The following is a 21996-nucleotide window of genomic DNA, read 5'->3' as shown; positions in this document are numbered from 1 at the left end:
TTATGTCAGCGGTGCGCCGTTCACAGTCATAACCGACCACCGCCCTCTACTCAACATCTGGCAGAAGCCATCACCTCCCACTCGGATCGCACGATGGTCGTTGCGCCTTCAACCGTACTTACTTACGATGAAGTACAAGCCGGGAAAAGAAAACCCCGCTGACTACATGTCCAGACACCCAACGTATGCAGTCGCTGCATCAAAACATGAAAAGATGGCAGAAGCATACATCAGTTTTCTCGCTGACACTGACACACTCTCTGCGGTCACGCTTGATGAGATTAAAGCAGAAACCGTACAAGACGCCACACTGCAAACAGTCATGAAAATCATCAGCACAGGCAAATGGCATGCACTCAAAGAACTCGCAGATCCTGAGGCAAACTTGGAAGACTTGATACGTTTTCGCAACGTTAAAGATGATCTCTGCGTCAATGCCGAACACAATGTCATTCTAAAAGGTACGCAGCTCGTGATTCCCGCCTCTTTGCGAAAACGGGTCGTTCAAGTGGCCCATGAAGGGCACCAGGGTATAACGAAAACGAAATCGTTCATACGCAGCAAAGTCTGGTTCCCAGGCATGGACAAAGCAGTAGAACAGGAAGTCGAGAGTTGCATTCCGTGTCAGGCCAACACAAATCGTAGTCAGAAAGAACCCATGAACATGTCCGACCTTCCAAGAGGCCCTTGGCTTGAATTGTCTCTTGATTTCTGTGGCCCTCTGCCAAGCGGCGATTACATACTTGTGCTGGTCGATGAATACTCACGTTATCCAATCGCAGAAATCATTCGCAGCACTTCAGCGGATTGCGTGATTCCAATAGTTGACAAAGCCTTTGCCATGTTCGGGTACCCGGAGGTGATCAAAACGGACAACGGGCCCCCATTCCAAAGCCACCAATGGAGGTCATTCATGAAAAGATCGGGCGTCAAACACCACAGAGTCACGCCACTTTGGCCACAGGCTAATGCTCAAGCAGAAGCTTTTAACAAGCCACTAGAGAAAGCTATCCGTGCGGCACACGCACAACACAAAAATTGGCGATTAGAGCTCACTTCGTTTATTCGCACATACAGGGCGACACCGCACCCTTCGACACTGTTTACACCCTTCAGGCTCTTACTGGGACGCGACCCGAAAACAAAACTTCCAGAGCCACCAATATATGCACATCCCTAAAACAGAGCAACTGAAGAGCTTGCCCGAAAGCATGACGCTTGCGCAAAACAGAAGATGAAGCTCTATGCAGACAAACGAAATCACGCCAAACGTGCTGAAATCGCCATTGGTGATTTTGTTCTAGCAAAGCAAAGGAAAAGGAACAAACTCACACCGCCGTTCAACCCGACTCCCATGGTGGTCACTGCCACAAACGGTTCCATGATAACCGCTCAGTCCTCACAGGGACAGCCAGTCACACTCACCCGCAACAGCTCATATTTCAAAAAGCTAAAGCATGCGCCACCAGATCGCCATCAGTCTGCTGATGACGTAGATGAACCTCCCTTAGACGTTCAAGAAAGTATTGTCCCTCAGAACACTGTCCCAGATACTGGCGTGAAAGAGGCATGCGGTCCACCACCATCGTCAACACAACCATGTTCTCTCACGCAACCACAGACACAAACATCTCCTATCACCTCACAGACTGTCAGTATTGCCCCCTCTATGACCTCATATCCAAGGCGGTCAACCCGTCAAAAGAAATCCCCAACTCGTTTCAAAGACTATGTGACTGATTTTTTAGATTCAAACGCTATCACATCAGAAGTTAACTAATTTTTTTTTCACCCATTTTTGTTTCTTCTTTTTAGCTGATTATGCATTAAGTAATGCACTCAGATGTGCGTGCACAATATTTGTTTTTACATTTAGTCAAGTTTTGACTAAATGTTTTAACATCGAGGGGGAATCGAAACGAGGGTCGTGGTGTGTGTGTGTGTGTGTGCGTGTGTGCGTGCGTGTAGAGCGATTCAGACCAAACTACTGGACCGATCTTTATGAAATTTGACATGAGAGTTCCTGGGTATGATATCCCCGAACGTTTTTTTTTCCTTTTTTTGATAAATGTCTTTGATGACGTCATATCCGACTTTTCGTGAAAGTTGAGGCGGCACTGTCACGCTCTCATTTTTCAACCAAATTGGTTGACATTTTGCTCAAGTAGTCTTCGACAAAGCCCGGACTTCGGTATTGCATTTCAGCTTGGTGGCTTAAAAATTAATTAATGACTTTGGTCATTAAAAATTAGTTAATGACTTTGGTCATTAAAAATCTGAAAATTGTAAAAAAAATTATATTTTTTTAAAACGATCCAAATTTACGTTCATCTTATTCTCCATCATTTGCTGATTCGAAAAACATATAAATATGTTATATTTGGATTAAAAACAAGCTCTGAAAATTAAATATATAAAAAATATTATCAAAATTAAATTTTTCAAATCAATTTAAAAACACTTTCATCTTAATCCTTGTCGGTTCCTGATTCCAAAAACATATAGATATGATATGTTTGGATTAAAAACACGCTCAGAAAGTTAAAACAAAGAGAGGTACAGAAAAGCGTGCTATCCTTCTCAGCGCAAGGACTACCCCGCTCTTCCTGTCAATTTCACTGCCTTTGCCGTGCGCGGTGGACTGACGATGGATGATACGAGTATACGGTCTTGCTGCGTTTCATTGCGTTCAGTTTCATTCTGTGAGTTCGACAGCTACTTGACTAAATGTTGTATTTTCGCCTTACGCGACTTGTTGTTTTATTGTCAACAAACAGCGTTGACGTGGTACTGTATTAGCGCATTATCAATGCCAGATTATTGATTTTCTATCTTCCATGCCAACTATTGTTTTGGTTTTTTTGTTTTCTTATAATGTTTTTGCCTACAAAGATTGTCGACTCAGTATTGCATTGGTAGCCTACATTATCAGCGTTTTGGTTGTATTTGTTTCTCTTGTTCCTACAAACTGTTGTACTTCTGTGCGCTTGGGGAGAGAAAATGAGAGTAAATTGATAAGCGATGCGAAAATGTTTTAATCATTGATTTGACTTTGTGCTTCAGAAGTTTTTGTTTATTTCTTCGGAATGTTATGTTTTGTTCTGATGTTCTTGTTTTATTCCTGGAAGAAAGGAAGAGATGTAATATTGTTCCACCACGATTGGTTCTGGTGTATCACGTGGTTCATGAATATTAAATCAGTTGGAGACTAATGGCGGAATCCGTGTGCATGTTGGAAGGCTGAGAGCGAAGGCACATAGCGATAGTTCCACTCATACATACACTCTAGCATTCAAAGACACTACAGGGCCCCAAGCACGTTGTTGCAGTTATTGCTGGCGTGTGAAAGCAACTTTTTTTTTTTAAGGGGCTTATTGTCCGTCAGGTCTTAATTGCCTATATTGGACATGAATTGGTTTATACGATTCGAGTTTTACGCCCTCACGGCTTTTTGATGTTTGCGTGTTTAGGTGGTATCAGCCATCTGCACTTATGGTAGAATGACCAAGATCTTTAACGTGCCATTGTGGTGACACGGGGGTGGGAGATGGATACCGTCTCTGGGTCTGCACATAAAGTTGACCCGTGTCCGTCCCGGCCCGGATTCGAACCAGCGACCTCTCGATCACAAGTCCAGTGCTCTACCACCTGAGCAACTTTCTGTGATTTGAGTTTATAAACTGTTGAGACAAGTATGTCAGGTTTGAGGATGCGAAGTTCTGTAGGTTCCGACTACAGAATGGTGTGTGAAGCTGGCAGAAAACGTCTTTGAAACGAGAGTGCCTATGTTTTGCATTCGAGCGATGGTATTGTCTTATTTCAAACTAGCAGTTAAGCCCGGCTTCGCCCGGGTGTAAGCAGAGACCTAAAGCGTTTTAAGACGCTCGCTATCCAATTATTATCAGCGCTACCTCCCTTGTTTGGATAAAAACACAAAGTAAGAGTTACCTTTCTTAGCTTCTGGACATTTCCGGAACTGTTCAATTCATTTTTACATTTAGTCAAGTTATGACTAAATGTTTTAACATAGAGGGGGGAATCGAGACGAGGATCGTGGTGTATGTGTGTGTGTGTGTGTGTGTGTGTGTGTGTGTGTGTGTGTGTGTGTGTGTGTGTGTGTGTGTGTGTGTGTGTGTGTGTGTGTGTGTGTGCGTGCGTGCGTGTAGAGCGATTCAGACCAAACTACTGGACCGATCTTTATGAAATTTGACATGAGAGTTCCTGGGTATGATATCCCCATATTTGTTTTTCATTTTTTTTATAAATGTCTTTGATGACGTCATATCCGGCTTTTCGTGAAAGTTGAGGCGGCACTGTCACGCCCTCATTTTTTAACCAAATTGGTTGAAATTTTGGTCAAGTAATGTTCGACGAAGCCCGGACTTCGGTATTGCATTTCAGCTTGGTGGCTTAAAATTTAATTAATGACTTTGGTCATTAAAAATCTGAAAATTGTAAAAAAAATCAAACTATCCAAATTTACGTTCATCTTATTCTCCATCATTTGCTGATTCCAAAAACATATAAATATGTTATATTTGGATTAAAAACAAGCTCTGAAAATTAAATATATAAAAATTATTATCAAAATTAAATTCTCCAAATCAATTTAAAAACACTTTCATCTTATTCCTTGTCGGTTCCTGATTCCAAAAACATATAGATATGATATGTTTGGATTGAAAACACGCTCAGAAAGTTAAAACGAAGAGAGGTACAGAAAAGCGTGCTATCCTTCTCAGCGCAACTACTACCCCGCTCTTCTTGTCAATTTCACTGCCTTTGTCATGAGGGGTGGACTGACGATGCTACGAGTATACGGTCTTGCTGCGTTGCATTGCGTTCAGTTTCATTCTGTGAGTTCGACAGCTACTTGACTAAATGTTGTATTTTCGCCTTACGCGACTTGTTTTTTCTTCATTTCTTCCCCTGATAGGAGCCATACAGAGTCTCTAATATAACGGACATTATGTGCTTGCTACAGGTGAACGCTAGGCATTGAACTGGCCTTGCACTATATAGGCTGTATTCAATAAAGGGGAGGTCCATATTCTGAGAAAGGAAACAATGAATCAAGAAACTAAAACCCAGGTGCACACCTGCGACTCTTAGGCAGTGTGCCTGCACACTATCTTGTTCCTGCCTCTTGCCATCTCAGGCGTATGGCGACCACAGACACACACACACACACACACACACACACACACACTTACATCCATTCTTATATATATACTAGCAGTCAGGCCCGGCTTCGCCCGGGTGTTTCTGCTCTCCCCTCTCTCAGAAACCTCTCGAATCTTATTCCAATGTGGATAAGAAAAATGACAGTGTGAGCTCATACATTTGGATGTATAGGCAAGGCAAGTTTCTATTTGGTTCAACGTGTTTTTCGTGATTTGTTTACCCCTTCTCACACCCACTGTAGTTACCGTCTGATCAAAGCACGCATACCTCATGAGTGAGCGCGTCATACCTTTTTGAACAGGGGAGAGAAATCTGTAAATTCTCGTGATCTTTCACTGAGGCGATCGTTTCGTAAACATTATTCGCGATGATCTGGAAGGCAGGGTTAGTGTGTGTGTGTGTGGGGGGGGGGGGGGGGGGCGGCGGGATGATAGCGGGCGGGGGGTAACCCTTGAGAATGACACGGTATACTGGTTTGATGAGAGTTACCTCCCTTCCGTGGGTGACAAAGCATGACTTACCTCCCTTGCATTATATAGACTGTATTGATAGATGGGGAGGGTAATTATCCGAGGAAGGAAACAATGTCTGGAGAAACTAAAACCCAGGTGCACATTTGTGGGTCCAGGGCAGTGTGCATGCAAAATATCTTGTGCTTATCTTTTGCCATCTCTGAGGTATGGCGACCACAGACAGACAGACACACACACACACACACACACACACACACAGACAGACAGACAGACAGACACTCTCTTTTATTTATATGTATAGACGAGGTGATTTGCTTGCACAGTCGGCGTTGACATCTCACAACAGATTTGTGGATAATAGTGCGACGATCGAGTCGGGGGCAATGAATAGCAGGAAGCAAAGATGAGTCTTTTTCTATTGTTACCTTTCTTTCCTGTTGCTGGTGAATACACTATTGTGCGGACAGATGCGACTGCGAGTGTTTTTTGCCCCCAAGATTTTGTGTGGTGTGGGTATTGTTTTTCTCGTTTCATACCCAAACCAAAACCTGAAAACCAATTCACCCCCCACCCCACCCTGCCCCTCTCCCTCCCTCACAATCCACGAACACAAACACACACACACACACACACACACACACACACACACACACACACACACACACATCAATGATCAACCTCTACCCCCCCCCCCCAACCCTTCACTTGCGGATCACAATTCACACCTACTACGCAGACGATCATATAATTGATTATTTTATAAGGATAAGGAAAAGAGGATATAAGCGTTGGAGTATTAGGTTTTCATTGCATTTTCCCTTTTAAGGTACAACATCATCGTTCTTAAATATTATATCTTAAATACTTAATGACTTACAACAACATAACAATTTTTCTTTTACCCCCAGATTGCAGCCAGTGAGATTTCTCCTTTTACCCCCAGATTGCAGCCAGTGAGATTTCTTCTTTTACCCCCAGACTGCAGCCAGTGAGATTTTTCCTTTTACCCCCAAATTGCAGCCAGTGAGACTGAAACTCCTGATTGTTCACTTGCCAGGAGGATAACTTATATTCAGGAAACGTGACCATCATTCTATTCATAAGCAGCCATGTCCGGTACAGTCTGATGTACGATTTTCTGATGTCTCGAGTTTTTTGGTCTGTCTTGTTTGACCCTTTTATTCTCTTCGTATTTACTTAAGGCTGTATCAATTAATAAATAAATTATGTTATTTTTGTCGCCACTCATAACCTGTTCAAAGTGGAGTAACCAATTACACTCGTGAGTAGATAATTACAAAACATTACAAAAAATTGTGTTTATTTTCTCCTATTAACGAAGGCACAATACACCTTTCAACAATGTTTCTGTCTTAAATGCAAATATATACAAAAAGAAATACAGGTTAATATGAACAAAGTATGCATAACAAACAGACCAGAATCAGGTAGTATAATGTACAGAAACAAAATTCGCAATATTACATTTTCAAAAAAAAAGCTGTGTTGTCCTTAAAATCATAAAGGCACATAGAGTTGACAAGGTCGATTGTATCCCTTGCTACTTACATTTTAAGTAGTATTACACACGTTGGTAACACGTCTCTTGAAACTAGAAAAAGCAATAACTCAAAATTAGCACTTATGACACAAATGTGTTTCTGTTTTGGCTAAGAAGAACCTCTGTACACAGGAATGACAAAACTTTCATCAAGGCAATTTAAGCCACAAGACAATAAAGCTTATACAATGGATTTTGTTGATGTGAGAAAAAAGGAATCACGAGTTCTGCCAGTGTGTATTACCACACTGTACACGTTAGCAAACTGGTCAATGGGAGACAACTTGAACCTTGCTGGAAGATAACAAAACAACATTAAAGATCCCATGTATCATTACGTTAGGAAATTTATTGGTATGGTGTCCCCCCACACACACACACACACACGCACACACACACACACACACGCACACACACACACACACGCACGCACAGACACACACGCACACACACATGCACACACACACACACACACACACACACACACACACACACACACACACACACACACACACGGAGGAGGGCAAGGTGGAGGAACATGACTGTTGTGACAAAATGTTTTCTGTTTAACACAATCAAAGTAAGAGAATGTAGATTTAAAAGCATCGGCGCGGCATGCGGTAAAAGCAAGCTTTCTGTTCAGCAATGTCAAAACATGGATGTGTTCTTCTTATTTTTTTTACATAGTATATTACTTTCTGTTCAGATTTTCTACTCTTTGAATTGTCCACACCCACGCCCACCATCATACCGTCACTGAAATACCGTGAAATACATTGACAACAGCAATCATAGCACATCGTTTCAAGTACAAAGATAGAAGAACAAAATCGGACTGGTAAGATTCAAGAAAGGCGAATTATAGAATACAAATCCAAAAACAAAGAGACTGCCAACGTTCCAAAATTCAGAATCAAAAAACAAGAAAGGTAAGTTGTTGTAGGTTGTAGTTCTGTGTGAATATTTGTTTGTCTGTTCACTTAAAAGACCGTTGGGTCGAAATATCTGTGAATGTATTATTTTGTCAATAACAAACGTTCCAACAACCTACCTTTCTTGTTTTTTGATAGAATACATGAGCAATTGATGTCATATTCACACAGCAAACCTTCCAAGCGAAAATAAATTAAGTAAAGCAAAATACATAGAACACGTTAACATGACTATATCACGTTGTAAATAGTGTGATAAGAGCTTTGGTTGCTGAATAAATAATCAATCCGATGTTACATATTAAACGAAAGGAAGAATACCTACATTTATGTTTTTGTTTAAGATTGAGTTGTAAAAGAAGTTCTTTGAAAAATACTCGTTCTCTTTGGAAAACACGGGAGGCGTGGGCCTCATTCCATCATTAGATACATGACATCTCACTTTGAGGAAGTTGTGAAAACCATGACGACCCAATACGTCATAAGATCAATGACGTCACTCCCTCTCTTATATGAAGGCGGGGCCTGTCTCCTGGGTGGGCGAGGCAGAGGGCGGGGCGGGGTAGGAGGCGGAGGAGGAGGTGGCTTCAAAGTCGGGTATCTTGACCAATGCCCCCCTGTTGGCACGGACTGAGGTCAGCCTGCCCAGTATCTCGGGGTCGTCCAGTGTCTTGCCCCATGGCTCGTGGTACTGGCTGGCTCCTGGGGGATCGTAGCTCCTCACTGCAATAGGAAAACCAAAATCGTTGGCTTATGTGGGTGCGCCGGCGTAAGTCATGCAGTATGTGGGCTTTTGATACTGCATCACTATCTCCTTATATCGCGACGGAGCACTACCATCACCATTATGCTCAACATCACCATCAACAACAACAACAACAACAACAACAACAACAACAACAACAACAACAACAACAACAACAACAAAACAACAACAACAACAACAACCACAACAACCTAATAACCAGAAACCATGGTACCAGCGTAAGGCATGCATGGGTTTCTGGTACTGCAACACTATCCCCTTGTATCACAACCACCACCACCACAAACACCATCACAACAACAACAACAACAACAGCAACAACAACAACAACAACAACAACAACACCATCACCACCACCACTACCTCCAACCACAACACCAACAGCAACAAGCCCCTCCTCACCTGAAGCCATGGTGCCAGCATATGGCATGCAGTCTGTTGGTTTCTGGTACTGCATCACTCTCCCTATCTGTCCAGGCACATCTGGGGCCATGACCTTTGGAGGGGCGGAAGAGGAGTAGCTCAACTGACGGGTCAAAGTCTGCATTCCGGGTCCATCGTCGAAGCCAAATTGCGGCCCTTTGTCGCTCATGCCGTAAAACGATTTTGACGTCATCCCGCTTCGCATTGAAAGTGAGTCACAGTCACGTTTCCGTCGCTTCCGATTCCGACCTTCGATAGACAGGAAAACAGATTGTTTAAGAACAAAACAGAGAAAAGCTTAAATCATCTTTTGAAGTTGGTTTTTGAAACAAATGCCATGATCATACAAATACACAATAATGTTGTACACGATTTGTGCTTTGCCATCGGTAGGATTTTCTTAGTTAGTAATTCATTCAGTCGTTTAATTATTTCCCCTGGACCGTACGCCGAAGTATCATACACAGTATGTTATGTTGCATGTGTTTCTTTTTACATTTAGTCAAGTAGTGATTTCTTCTTCTTCTTCTTCTTCTTCTTCTTCTTCTTCTTCTTCTTCTTCTTCTTCTTCTTCTTCTTCTTCTTTTTCCTCTTCTTCTTCTTCTTCTTCTACGTTCGTTGGCTGCAACTCGAGCGTGTACCCGTGGTCACGAGTGGGCTTCACCATGAATGGACGCTTTTGCCGACATTTAGGCAGTCATGCTCAGATTTCAGGGGACTGTTTACGTTTATGCTTATAGACGCATGCAACCACGAACCACTCTGAGTAGAGCTAAGATCATACTCACGTTTGCAATAGATGGCGCCCACCACACAGACAGCGGTCACAGCGATCACCAGCAGTACCAGTATGATGATGACAACATTGTTTGAGAACAGGGTGGCATCTGCAAGGACACAAAATGAACATCTAGGAGTTTTTCTACATTGGAATATATAAAGACAAAATACACACAAGAAACAAAGAGGAAGTAAAACGTCAGACAGAAGGAAACACAGTCGGGAAGAAGAACAGACAAGGAACAGAATGAAAGAAAGACAGAAACAAAAAAACGAACGTGACAATGTCTTAAGTGCTGGAAGCACACTGATCAGAATACGCGGAATGACATAACATAATATCTTCAATGAAAGAAAGGTTTATGAGAGGTTATGGGGTAGCCAGTTCAGTTGCCAGAAGCTTGTTTTAAGACAGATTTACAACATAAGAGTTAAGACAACCAAAGATGTGTAAACAAAACTGACATCTGTGAAGCAAACCATTGATATTGATGTGCACATAACTGAACGCAGATGTGTTTGTTGTTGTTGTTTTATTGTTGACGTTGCAAATGTGTCAAGCCTAAGACATATTACCCTAGATTTGTGCGATTTTGTCACGTGTAATTGTGTGCACAACGTATCACACCTGTCCTGAACAACCTTTTTTTCTTCTAAACTTGGCCAAACAATTATTGCAACAATTTTTGCACGTTCAGAAAAGCGTTAAACCACAATCCATTTTAATTGAACTTTATATGCTGGAAAAGGTAATTAAGTTTACTGTTCATATCATAAACATGGTGATCCTAAAAAGTACAACCACATTGCATGCACATATGGAAGGGGGTGTGGACAACAATTCCACCATATTAGCTGTCTTATAAAAAGGAAAATATATTACAACAGGTCTAGCGGAAGTTGGACAACTTTTCATGAGACCAATATTAAAATGTTCAGTCTTGTATAATATTTGTATACGTCACATTACATAGCAGTCAAAATTATGTACATCTTCGGTAAATGTACAACAGATAATATGACAAGATTAATCGGTGAAGATTTACACGTATACATGAGCAACTAAAGATTGACATTGAGACCATGGGGTTGATTTTTCATCCCGAATATTGCAATTTTGCTTTAAAGATAAACTGCCTGAATATATTTCTTGCACAAAACATAGTGTAGTATGTACTGCCAGAACATATTTCTTGCACAAAACATAGTGTAGTATGTACTGCCAGAATATATTTCTTGCACAAAACATAGTGTAGTATGTACTGCCAGAATATATTTCTTGCACAAAACATAGTGTATTATGTACTGCCAGAATATATTTCTTGCACAAAACATAGTGTATTATGTACTGCCAGAATATATTTCTTGCACAAAACATAGTGTATTATGTACTGCCAGAACTGCACATTATTTTTTGTTCTAAACTGCAGACTTTTTTTTCTTGACTAAAATATCTTCTTATTTTTATTTTTATTTGTATATCATTATATTTGCTTGTACTATCTCAAGCATCAGTGCTTACCAAACGAATCAGAAGAAAACTGTTTCGTTTTGTTTTGTTTTGTTTAACTCTTTTGTCGTACGCTGTTATGGACATTGCAAGTATCGGACATCATTGAAAGGGGAGGGTTGTTAAGTATCGGTCATGAAGAAAAGATCCGGAAACATGTTAAGCAACAAAAATATCGAAACTTTTGAACCTACCGGAGGTCCCGGATGTTTGACCTGCAGGGGAACTTCCTGAAACAAAAATAAAACATAAAACAAGATGTGAATCTCTCTCTCTCTCTCACTTTCTCTGTTACTCTGTGTCCTGCTTAAGCGTGCATTGTGTGTGCGTGTCTCATACACACACACACACACACACACACACACACACACACACACACACACACACACACACACACACACACACACACACACACGCGCAAATCTCTCTCTCTCTCTCTCTCTCTGTCTTTCCTTCTTCAGCCTCCTCAATTTATATTTCATCTTTACACCACCTCCACCACCACACCCCCACCCCCCTCCTCCGCCCCTCAAAGAGTAACAAACACAATTATGTACACTGTTTACAGAGACAAAACAAGTCGCGTAAGGCGAAAATACAACATTTAGTCAAGTAGCTGTCGAACTCACAGAATGAAACTGAACGCAATGCAATTTTTCAGCAAGACCGTATACTCGTAGCATCGTCAGTCCACCGCTCATGGCAAAGGCAGTGAAATTGACCAGAAGAGCGGGGTAGTAGCTGCGCTGAGAAGGATAGCACGCTTTTCTGTACCTCTCTTCGTTTTAACTTTCTGAGCATATTTTTAATCCAAACATATCATATCTATATGTTTTTGGAATCAGGAACCGACAAGGAATAAGATGAAATTTAAAAAATTTATTTCAAACATTTAATTTGATCATAATTTTTATATTTTTTAATTTTCAGAGCTTGTTTTTAATCCAAATATAACACATTTATAAGTTTTTGGAATCAGAAAATGATGAAGAATAAGATGAACGTAAATTTGGATCGTTTCATAACAAAAGTATTTTTTTTACAATTTTCCGATTTTTAATGACCAAAGTCATAAATTAATTTTTCAGCAACCAAGCTGAAATGCAATACCGAAGTCCGGATTTTGTCGAAGATTGCTTGGCCAAAATTTCAATCAATTTGATTGAAAAATGAGGATGTGACAGTGCCGCCTCAACTTTTACAAAAAGCCGGATATGACGTCATTAAAGGTATTTTTCGAAAAAGAAAAAAAATAAACCGGGAATATTATTCCCAGAAACTCTCATGTAAAATTTCATAAAGATCGGTCCAGTAGTTTGTTCTGAATCGCTCTACACACGCACAGACACACACACACACACACACACACACACACACACACACACACACACACACACACACACACATACACCACGACCCTCGTCTCGATTCCCCCTCTATGTTAAAACATTTAGTCAAAACTTGACTAAATGTAAAAAGCATTACACCAAACAAAAAACATAAGTCCATTATCAAACTGAGTTGTATTTTGGCAAAGACGCCCATGGAATAAAAGATGGACAAAGAAGTTCAGTGAGGATGACACTTCAGCAAGTATCCACTTTTGTTTTGGTGTGTGTGACCTCAGTTGCATGCAGGCTGCTTCAACCCCTCCTTTAACTGTTTCCTTCTTATTTTTCTTTCCTTTTTTTCCCTTTTTATATATATTTTTGTTTTGTCGCTCACTCTCTCTGTTTCACTCTCCCTCGCTGTCTCTCTCTCTCACTCTGTTTCTCTCTCTCGATCTTCCTTCTATCTCACACTCTCTCTCTGTTTCTCACACTCACTCCTTATCTCTCTCTTACTCTGTCTCTCACTCTCTATCTCTCTCTCACTCTGTGTCTGTCTCTCACTCTTTCTCTCTCTCACTATGTCTCTCTCTCTCTCTATCACTCTCTCTCTCTGTCTGTCTCTGTCTGTCTGTCTGGGTGTCTGGCTGTCTCTCTCTCTCTCTCTCTCTCTCTCTCTCTCTCTCTCTCTCTCTCTCTCTCTCTCTCTCTCTCTCTCTCTCTCTCTCTCTCTCTCTCTCTCTCTCTCTCTCTCTCTCTCTCTCTCTCTCTCTCTCTCTCTCTCTCTCTCTCTCTTTTAATACGCATACGATATTCTCATTTCCATCGGATGTGTAATAAAATCAACAGAGATTGAAAGATATATTATGTTGCCATTGAAACGTCCTGATTCACACACATAGTAACTCAGCACACGTACAACGCAAATAACCACTTCAACAAGAATGCTCTTTCTTTCTTTCTTTATTTGGTGTTTAACGTCGTTTTCGACCGTTCAAAGTACAAGAATGCTCAAGTACGGCCGGAAGAGAATCATCATGAGTATGTCCGTTTTATCAGTTATCTCAATTACAATCGTCCTAAGCGCTCGATTAAAGTGTGATTATTAACAACTGTAGAAACAGAACCAAGAGCACACTTTCCCGCTTGGTCGGATGGTCTTTTTCATGCTGTGTTAACATTTTCATTTGTGTTTCTTTTCGTGGTATTAGCGGCTAAAATAAAGACAGTAATACGGGTTTTAGCAACCCGGCTATAAGTTTTAAATTCTTACTTTTAGTATTTGAAAAACATAGAAAGGAAGAAAAGACAGAAGGAAAACGACATCACTTGGGTTTTAATTTTTTTTTTTTTTTACCAGTTACTACTTAAAGATAGGGTCAAAAATCTGTTTCCTGAAAAATTGTTAATGACACATTCACAAACTTAAGAGAACATTTCTTCTGTCAATGGGCTCAGCCAACTTGGTAGTGCACTGTTCATAGTCAACACAGTGAATGATAATTTGTCTTGTTGTCTTTCGCCAGGTCATACGTTTGAGTACACAGTGGCGTGGTGGTAAGACGTCGGCCTCCTAATCGGGAGGTCGGGAGTTCGAATCCCGGTTGCTGCCGCCTGGTTGGTTAAGAGTGGAGATTTGTCCGATCTCCCAGGTCAACTTATGTGCAGACCTGCTTGTGACTTAACCCCCTTCGTGTGTACACGCAAGCACAAGACCAAGAAGAAGTACACAGTCTTGATAATGTTGGGCTGTGTACAACGCCTGCATTTGTTTAAGGATTTATGTCGTCTTACCACCTCTATCGAGAAATTAGGTCGTGCACAACTAGTGCCATTCGAATAGATATATATAAACACCGCAAAATTACTTCGTGAACTCCATTTACGTAAGCTGTACAAGACCTATTGAGAATAACAAATCTTTCTATAGTCATTTGTTTACCAAAGTAAAAATAAAAGCTAAAGACATTTACACGTTCGATCGTTTTAAAAGTACTTTAAGGTGAACACGTTTGCAAGTCTTATACATTCCGAAATGAACCCCGCAGGTTATTTCCTCGTCACCTCAAACGACAGAAGGAAAATGAGTGATTATGTCGTCGCGATTTAACCTTCGTGGTTGAAAACGACGTTAAACACCAAATAAAGAAAGAAAGAGTGATTATGAAGCTGTTTTTATCCTTTCAAAGGGCTCGAGGCAGGCACACATTTTTCGTGTGCAACATGTTTTTGTTCCATTTATTTATGTTCACAAGGTCAACAATGAAAGCCGTTTCATGAGTGATATAAACACTTCTCAACATTTGTTTCTGATCATTTTGGTTCTGGTAAAACGCAACTTGTCTTTAATCTCGTCCTTCCTCAATGGGTTTAGTGGCAGTACATGAGGTCGCCGTTGCAATGGTAGTAGCAGTAGTATAAGTATCATTATTATCATCATAATAGTATATCATCATCATAATTATTGTTTCTAGCATTATCGTTACTTTATGACAACTGCGAATTCAATGTTACTGCGTTCAGCTATTTCTACGTTATACTATATACTAATTAATAATTACGCCATGTACGTGCAATGCTTTGTATGTCCATAGAGGAACGGTTGGAAGATTGGACTCAACCTCAAACCTTCATCGCTTTTTAATAAAGTTATGAATCTGAATCTGATTCTCTCTCGGTGTGTCTCTTATTCTCTTTCTTTAGAGAGAGCAATGTTTCCATAAAACAAATCGTGGCAACTCACCTTTCACTGTTGTTGATGGAGAAGTTGTTGCAGCACCAACTGTAAATCCAAAGACACATCCCATTGAAATCAACAGTTCAATCTAAGATGTTAATTGTATGATGTGCAATTCTAATGTGAAAACTTGTAGTAACATTAAACAGCCTATGTGAATTAGATGTGTGGCATATATATATTTTGGAATACATTTCTCACCAGACTTTAGCCCACCTGTTTTAGTTGCTGTCTGATTTCGTTCATCTTCTCTGTGTGGGTACGTGCGTGTGTGTGCTAACATGTATGTCGCTCTGTCCATTTGTGTTTCTGCTTGTGTGCTCGTACCTAAATGTCTGCACCTAAACTGAGCGAAAAAAATCGATGTAAATCAAACACTTACGTTGCAGTGTGGCATTTGCGTAGCATGTTTGTGAGATGATGTCAGCACCATCTACAAATTTCCCTCTGCACCAATACCTCCTAGTTTCTTGTTCTTTCAGATCAGTGATTACTACTTGTCCAGCCACAAATAATGGATATAGTCCTGATCTATAATTGCAAGCTCCTAACGTTGACTTCAGTGTACACTTCTTCTCTTCGCCCGTGGTGAAGTTCAATAATGACTTGGGGTTTTCGCCATCTTCCCACATCTGCATGCCAAAAACAGGACCAGTGGCAATGCATTCCACCACACGAAGTCGTTTAACTCCATTGAAGCTCTTTTCTTGACATTCCACTGGAAACAGAATAATTGCACACACAACTGTTTTGAATGAGTGGCACTTATGACAATCAAAACAATGTAAGATGTTGATATAGTTGCTATTCTAGAAACAAAAAATATTCTGCACCCCGATGCAAAGAAAACAAACATGCAAGGACAAGCTGTTGATGACATCATTATAGATAATGACGATGACAATGTCGTTGATGATGATGTTGACGATGATGATGATGATGATGATGATGATGATGATGATGATGATGATGATGATGATGATGATGATGATGATGATGATGAAGATGATGATGATGATGATGATGATGATGATGATGATGATGATGATGATGATGATGCTGATGATGATGATGATGATGATGATGATGATGATGAAGATGATGATGATGATGATGATGATGATTAGGGGTAGGATATGAGGATGATGATAAGGATATTAACAAGCATCCACGTACTTGGTATGAATTATGTCACTATCGTTGGCTGCTAGATATCGTCAAAGCGAATTGTACGTGTATTTGCTTTTCAGACTGTGGTTTTCTGCATGGGAAGGGACAATGAAGTAACTGTGGTGATCACTATTTCTTTTCAAAAAGACGCCAGATGCGCCTGTTCTTTGTAGTCAAGCTGTGGAACTCACAGAATGAAACTGAACGCACTGCATTTTTTCACAATGACCGTAGTCCGCCGCTTGTGCATAACGGAGTGAAACTGACGAGCCTATTCAGCGCGGTAGTGGTTTCGCTGTGCTGCATAGCACGCTTTTGGCTACCTCTCTTCGTTTTAACTTTCTGAGCGTGTTTTTAATCCAAACATATCATATCAATATGTTTTTTGAATCAGGAACCGACAAGGAATAAGATGAAATTGTTATTAAATCAATATCGGAAATTTAATTTTGATCATATTATTATTTTTTATGTTTTTAATTTTCAGAGCTTGTTTTTAATCCAAATATAACATATTTATATGTTTTTGGAATCAGGAAATGATGTAGAATAAGATGAACGTAAATTTGGATCGTTTTATAAAAAAAAAATTATTTCAATTTTCAGATTTTTAATGACCGAAGTCATTAATTAATTTTTAAGCCACCAAGCTGAAATGCAATACGGAAGTCCGGCCTTCGTCGAAGATTGCTTTACAAAAATTTCAATAAATTTGATTGAAAAATGAGTTTGTGACAGTGCCTCCTCAACTTTTACAAAAAGCAGGATATGACGTCATCAAAAGTATTTATCGAACAAAAGAAAACAATTTCCAGGGATATCATTCCCAGGAACTCTCATGTCAAATTTCATAAAGATCGGTCCAGTAGTTTGGTCTGAATCGCTCTACACACACACACGCACACACAGACAGACAGACACACACACACACACACACACACATACACCACGACCCTCGTCTCGATTCCCCCTCTATGTTAAAACATTTAGTCAAAACTTGACTAAATGTAAAAACAGAAAAGAAAGGTAAGCAGAAAGAGGGGGATACAAGACGGCATAAAAGTAAACCAAATGCAAAGAAAAATCTAACAAACCGAGAAAAAATTAGCGAATAACAGATAAGAAATTTGACAGGAGAATATTTAACTCAACATAAAATCAATTTCCTACTCACCATTCCGATCACCATCAGAAACGACGACCAAAACACAGATAATCAGCGAGCAAACACACATTAATCTCTGATAACGTCCAGTATCCATTTCTGTACCCTATGAATCAAACTTGTGTAACCTGTCGACAGGGAAGTAAAAGTACTGACAAGTTGGCCTGCTCGACAGAGAACTGAAGTAATCGTCAGATCTGCTTAGTTTTATAAACGACTAGCCGTCCCATCCTGACCTCAGGTCAAAATGAGTTCGGCTCATTCTCTCCCTGACAGGATGCCTTGAGTGTCCTTGTCTGGCAAGGAAACCGATTTTTTTTTAACATATTTAGAGCTTTTTGTGATGTGTTATGGATGTAAGCAGATTCGCGATCGTCGATAATGATTTTTCATGGTGTTTTGTAATTTTCAAATTACAGAGGAATTTTTATTTTAGACAGTTTCAAGCGAGCTATTTTTCACTGTACGGATGTATTTACTGTGCAAACAACTCTGAATATGGCATGAGTGTCACGTGATAATCAACCGTTTGGTTTCGTCGCTCGCTGGAGCAGACGATTTTTTTGACAGTGATGCAACCATATATTACGGTCTCCTTCCGGCAGCAGTCCCAAAATGTCGACTTGTTGTGACCTTAGAACGATGTCTTTATCATAACTGTGAAGAACAGAACGGAGATCACTGTCGAAGTCGGCCAATCTGCAATCATTTTCGTCTCGCGAACACTGCTCGTGAACAACATATGGGAGATCACTCTGTATTCTTGTTTTGATAGATTCGCGTAGGACTGTCGCGTCCGGTCAGAGATACAACTGGCGATAGCCGTGGAGCGAGGATAATCAGAATGTAGCCGTCCATCAAAAATAGAATAATAATACGTGATATAGATGATACTGATATGGAAAAGGGAAGTATAATATCTGTTGAGGACTCTCGCCGCTTTCGCCACTTTGACACTGTACAACTTACAGAGTGTTACTGTTGCTTTGCCATTGTCGTGTTTACTGTTAAATACAGTACCAGATAGACCAGGAATCGAGACGGTGATTGTGTATAATGTGTGTGTGTTATTATGTGCGTGCGTGTGTGTGTGTGCGTGTGTGTGTGTGTTTGTGTGTGGGTGTGTGTGTGTGTGTGTGTGTGTGTGTGTGTGTGTGTGTGTGTGTGTGTGTGTGTGTTTGTCTGTCTGTGAACGAAGACATGTTTATGCAAGTTATTTACAACGTGTTCATGCTTTACCTAGGCGAGCGCAACACTTGTCGGCTAGTCAAGCCTTACCTTGTGTGGTCTCGATGATGACTGGTTTCCTGTGTTGATCGTTTAGTTTCTGGCCGACCGATTGACTACATGTTTTGATATCGCTTCATAAAATGTGTTGTTTGTTGTGTTGTGAGTGTCTGGACTGCACGCATTTTGATTTGTTTTAAATCTGGAGTTTTCTTTTGAAACATTATGTGCAGATTTCAAAATGTTGTAGAGCCAGTAAAGGATATATGTTTTCAACATTGAATATGTATAAATTCACCAGTAATGACATAAGCACAAATAAGAATACCACTACAATGTAATAACGTTGTCAGTCAAAATGTCCATATAACCACAAGTGACCTATTATTTTTGGTTTCAAAATGACAAGAGCCCGGCTCTCCATGTCATCAAGACAGTATCAAAGTTGTCGAGATTAAATGCACAGAGAGTCTAACTAAGTGGTGGTTGAAAATTCTTTAGTTCATATTGATAGCGTTTTCAGCAACGTGAGAAAACTAATACGAAATACTCTGTACATAAATCCTACTCAAACACTTTACTTAATTATTTCAAAGGAGAAGAAATGTCCATTCACTTTTTTCCGCAATGATTATTCGGGTGGTTGAAACGGCTGGCAACATGTTTCCGTCCCCTAAATATAAACTATCCTTGGGTTTAAACACACACCAGGAAATATTTGTCATTTATTTAAGTTTCTGATATGTCAAGGGCACACACACACACACACAAACACACCCACACACACAAACAAACTCACTCACGCACGCACGCACGCACACACACACACACACACACACACACACACACACACACACACACACACACACACACACACACACAATTCCTTTTGAAAGATCTTTATTAAGTCATAGCTGCGAGTTTAAAGTATGCACTTTTTCAACATTTATCAGTCCCAATGTCGAGATAGCTAAATCATTTCAGATCGAGGCGTGAGAAACTACAAGAGAACTAGCAGTGTTGTGAGTTCTGGCCCTTTTTCCAATACAACGGGTTTTGTTATGCTTATTTCGAGGCTGTTCCATTTGCCTCACTCGGTAAGATTAAAACATTCATTTCCACTATTTCTCTGTTAAAGATGGATGGGACAATTTACACAGCCTAATCTTTCTGATGCAATTGCTATCCTTGTATAAATCTATGCCTTTGAAAAATGAGAGACTTGTGTATCCGTCAGGTGAGATTTGTTTTCTTCAAAATTACAATTCGAAAACTACTTCCTGTGCTGATTTCAATTAATATACAGTTCCTAGTCGACCAAGGACACCAGATGTTTTTGTCATGTGATGATATCCTAAAATGATATATCTCCTGTATCTATCTGAATACAACATTTCCTAGATATGTAACTTTTCATTGAAACTGTTAATCTTGGTACCCTCAGGAAATGTTGTACCAAGGAAATCCTAAGTATAGAAACTGTGTTTAATCGCTGAAACCGGCACGGTTGGCCTAGTGGAAAGGCGTCCGCCCCGTGATCGGGAGGTCGTGGGTTCGAACCCCGGCCGGGTCATACCTAAGACTTTAAAATTGGCAATCTAGTGGCTGCTCCGCCTGGCGTCTGGCATTATGGGGTTATAGTGCTAGGACTGGTTGGTCCGGTGTCAGAATAACATAATGTGACTGGGTGAGACATGAAGCCTGTGTTGCGACTTCTGTCTTGTGTGTGGCGCACGTTATATGTCAAAGCAGCACCGCCCTGATATGGCCCTTCGTGGTCGGCTGGGCGTTAAGCAAACAAACAAACAAATACTCGCTGAACATAAGCAAATAGCTTGATATTTGGAGACCACGAAAACATCAGACATTTAACTTACTTTACAGGAGTCAAATCACGTGTCTGACAATACTTGACCTTGGGACACAAGAACAAGTTTTCATGGATGATATTAGCATGTTTGAGGTTCGGCAAGTTTTTCAAAAACACCAAAAAAGGGCAAATTATCCATTTAGCTTTTTATTTCAAAAACTTGTGTAAATGTTACTAATAACAGCGACAATAGCAGGTGAGAAGAGGAAATATGTACAGCAACAACCGCAATTTAAAAATGCACATATTTTAATTAACAAAACTCACAGCATTTACAGACACAGTCAAATATTTTTTTTTTAAATTTACAGCAACGGTCTACGATGCAATACACACATTTTTACAACAGCCAAACACGACAGACTCAAATCTTTACAGCAACATTCAAATATAAGAGACATATATCCTTACTGCAACAACAACAACAACAACAATAAAACAACAATAACAACAACAACACAGACTCAAATGCGATATTCTCTAGAGCTGCGTGCCAGTCTAAACCATGTTATGAAGTTAACATGCAAACTGAATTCATTAATAAATACTGGTTCAATATATATTCTTGGCCCACAGAATTAGATGCAACAGTAAAAACTTAAAGCTCTTTATTGATTGACATCACTCCAAACGGAAAACATACATTGCAGCATGGTATTTAATTTAGTTGTTATTCTTACACATCTTTAAAATTATACATTAAAGTTGGTTTTAACTTCACAAGAATGAACGATTTTCATTGATTTCGGGGGCGGAGGGGGCTACTACCGTAAAGTAACTCTGCGTTCCCTTAGATACCTGTTTAAGCTTCAGCGCAAGTTCAGCTGTGACTCCACATCATTTGTTCTTGCAAATGTCCGAGCTCCAACC

The 21996-nt window shown here is 40.2% G+C and overlaps 1 protein-coding gene across 1 annotated transcript; it reads right to left on the bottom strand.

Moving 5' to 3' along the window:
- Window positions 1-6385: 6385 nt before the first annotated feature.
- Window positions 6386-18459, bottom strand: LOC138973784 (uncharacterized). Its single transcript, XM_070346490.1, has 7 exons — window positions 18039-18459; window positions 16077-16412; window positions 15701-15739; window positions 11824-11859; window positions 10128-10226; window positions 9319-9588; window positions 6386-8873 (listed from the first exon to the last, which is right to left on the bottom strand). The coding sequence occupies exons 1-7, from the start codon at window positions 18124-18126 to the stop codon at window positions 8659-8661; spliced, it is 1083 nt and encodes a 360-aa protein (XP_070202591.1). The 5' UTR covers window positions 18127-18459; the 3' UTR covers window positions 6386-8658.
- Window positions 18460-21996: the final 3537 nt, after the last annotated feature.

This window comes from Littorina saxatilis, linkage group LG8 (assembly GCF_037325665.1).
Source record: "Littorina saxatilis isolate snail1 linkage group LG8, US_GU_Lsax_2.0, whole genome shotgun sequence".
Classification (NCBI taxonomy): domain Eukaryota; kingdom Metazoa; phylum Mollusca; class Gastropoda; order Littorinimorpha; family Littorinidae; genus Littorina; species Littorina saxatilis.
The sequence above is the reverse complement of the archived record's forward strand: the minus strand, read 5'-3'. Positions and strand labels throughout refer to the sequence as shown.

Bases quoted from the DNA above. Each gene is read 5' to 3' on its own strand.
- LOC138973784 (XM_070346490.1), bottom strand. From the start codon at position 18,126: ATGGATACTGGACGTTATCAGAGATTAATGTGTGTTTGCTCGCTGATT. The intron at 16,413-18,038 runs GTGAGTAGGAAA...TTCTGTTTCCAG, and splicing joins TTCTGATGGTGATCGGAATG to TGGAATGTCAAGAAAAGAGC. The intron at 15,740-16,076 runs GTAAGTGTTTGA...TTGGATTTACAG, and splicing joins CGCAAATGCCACACTGCAAC to TTGGTGCTGCAACAACTTCT.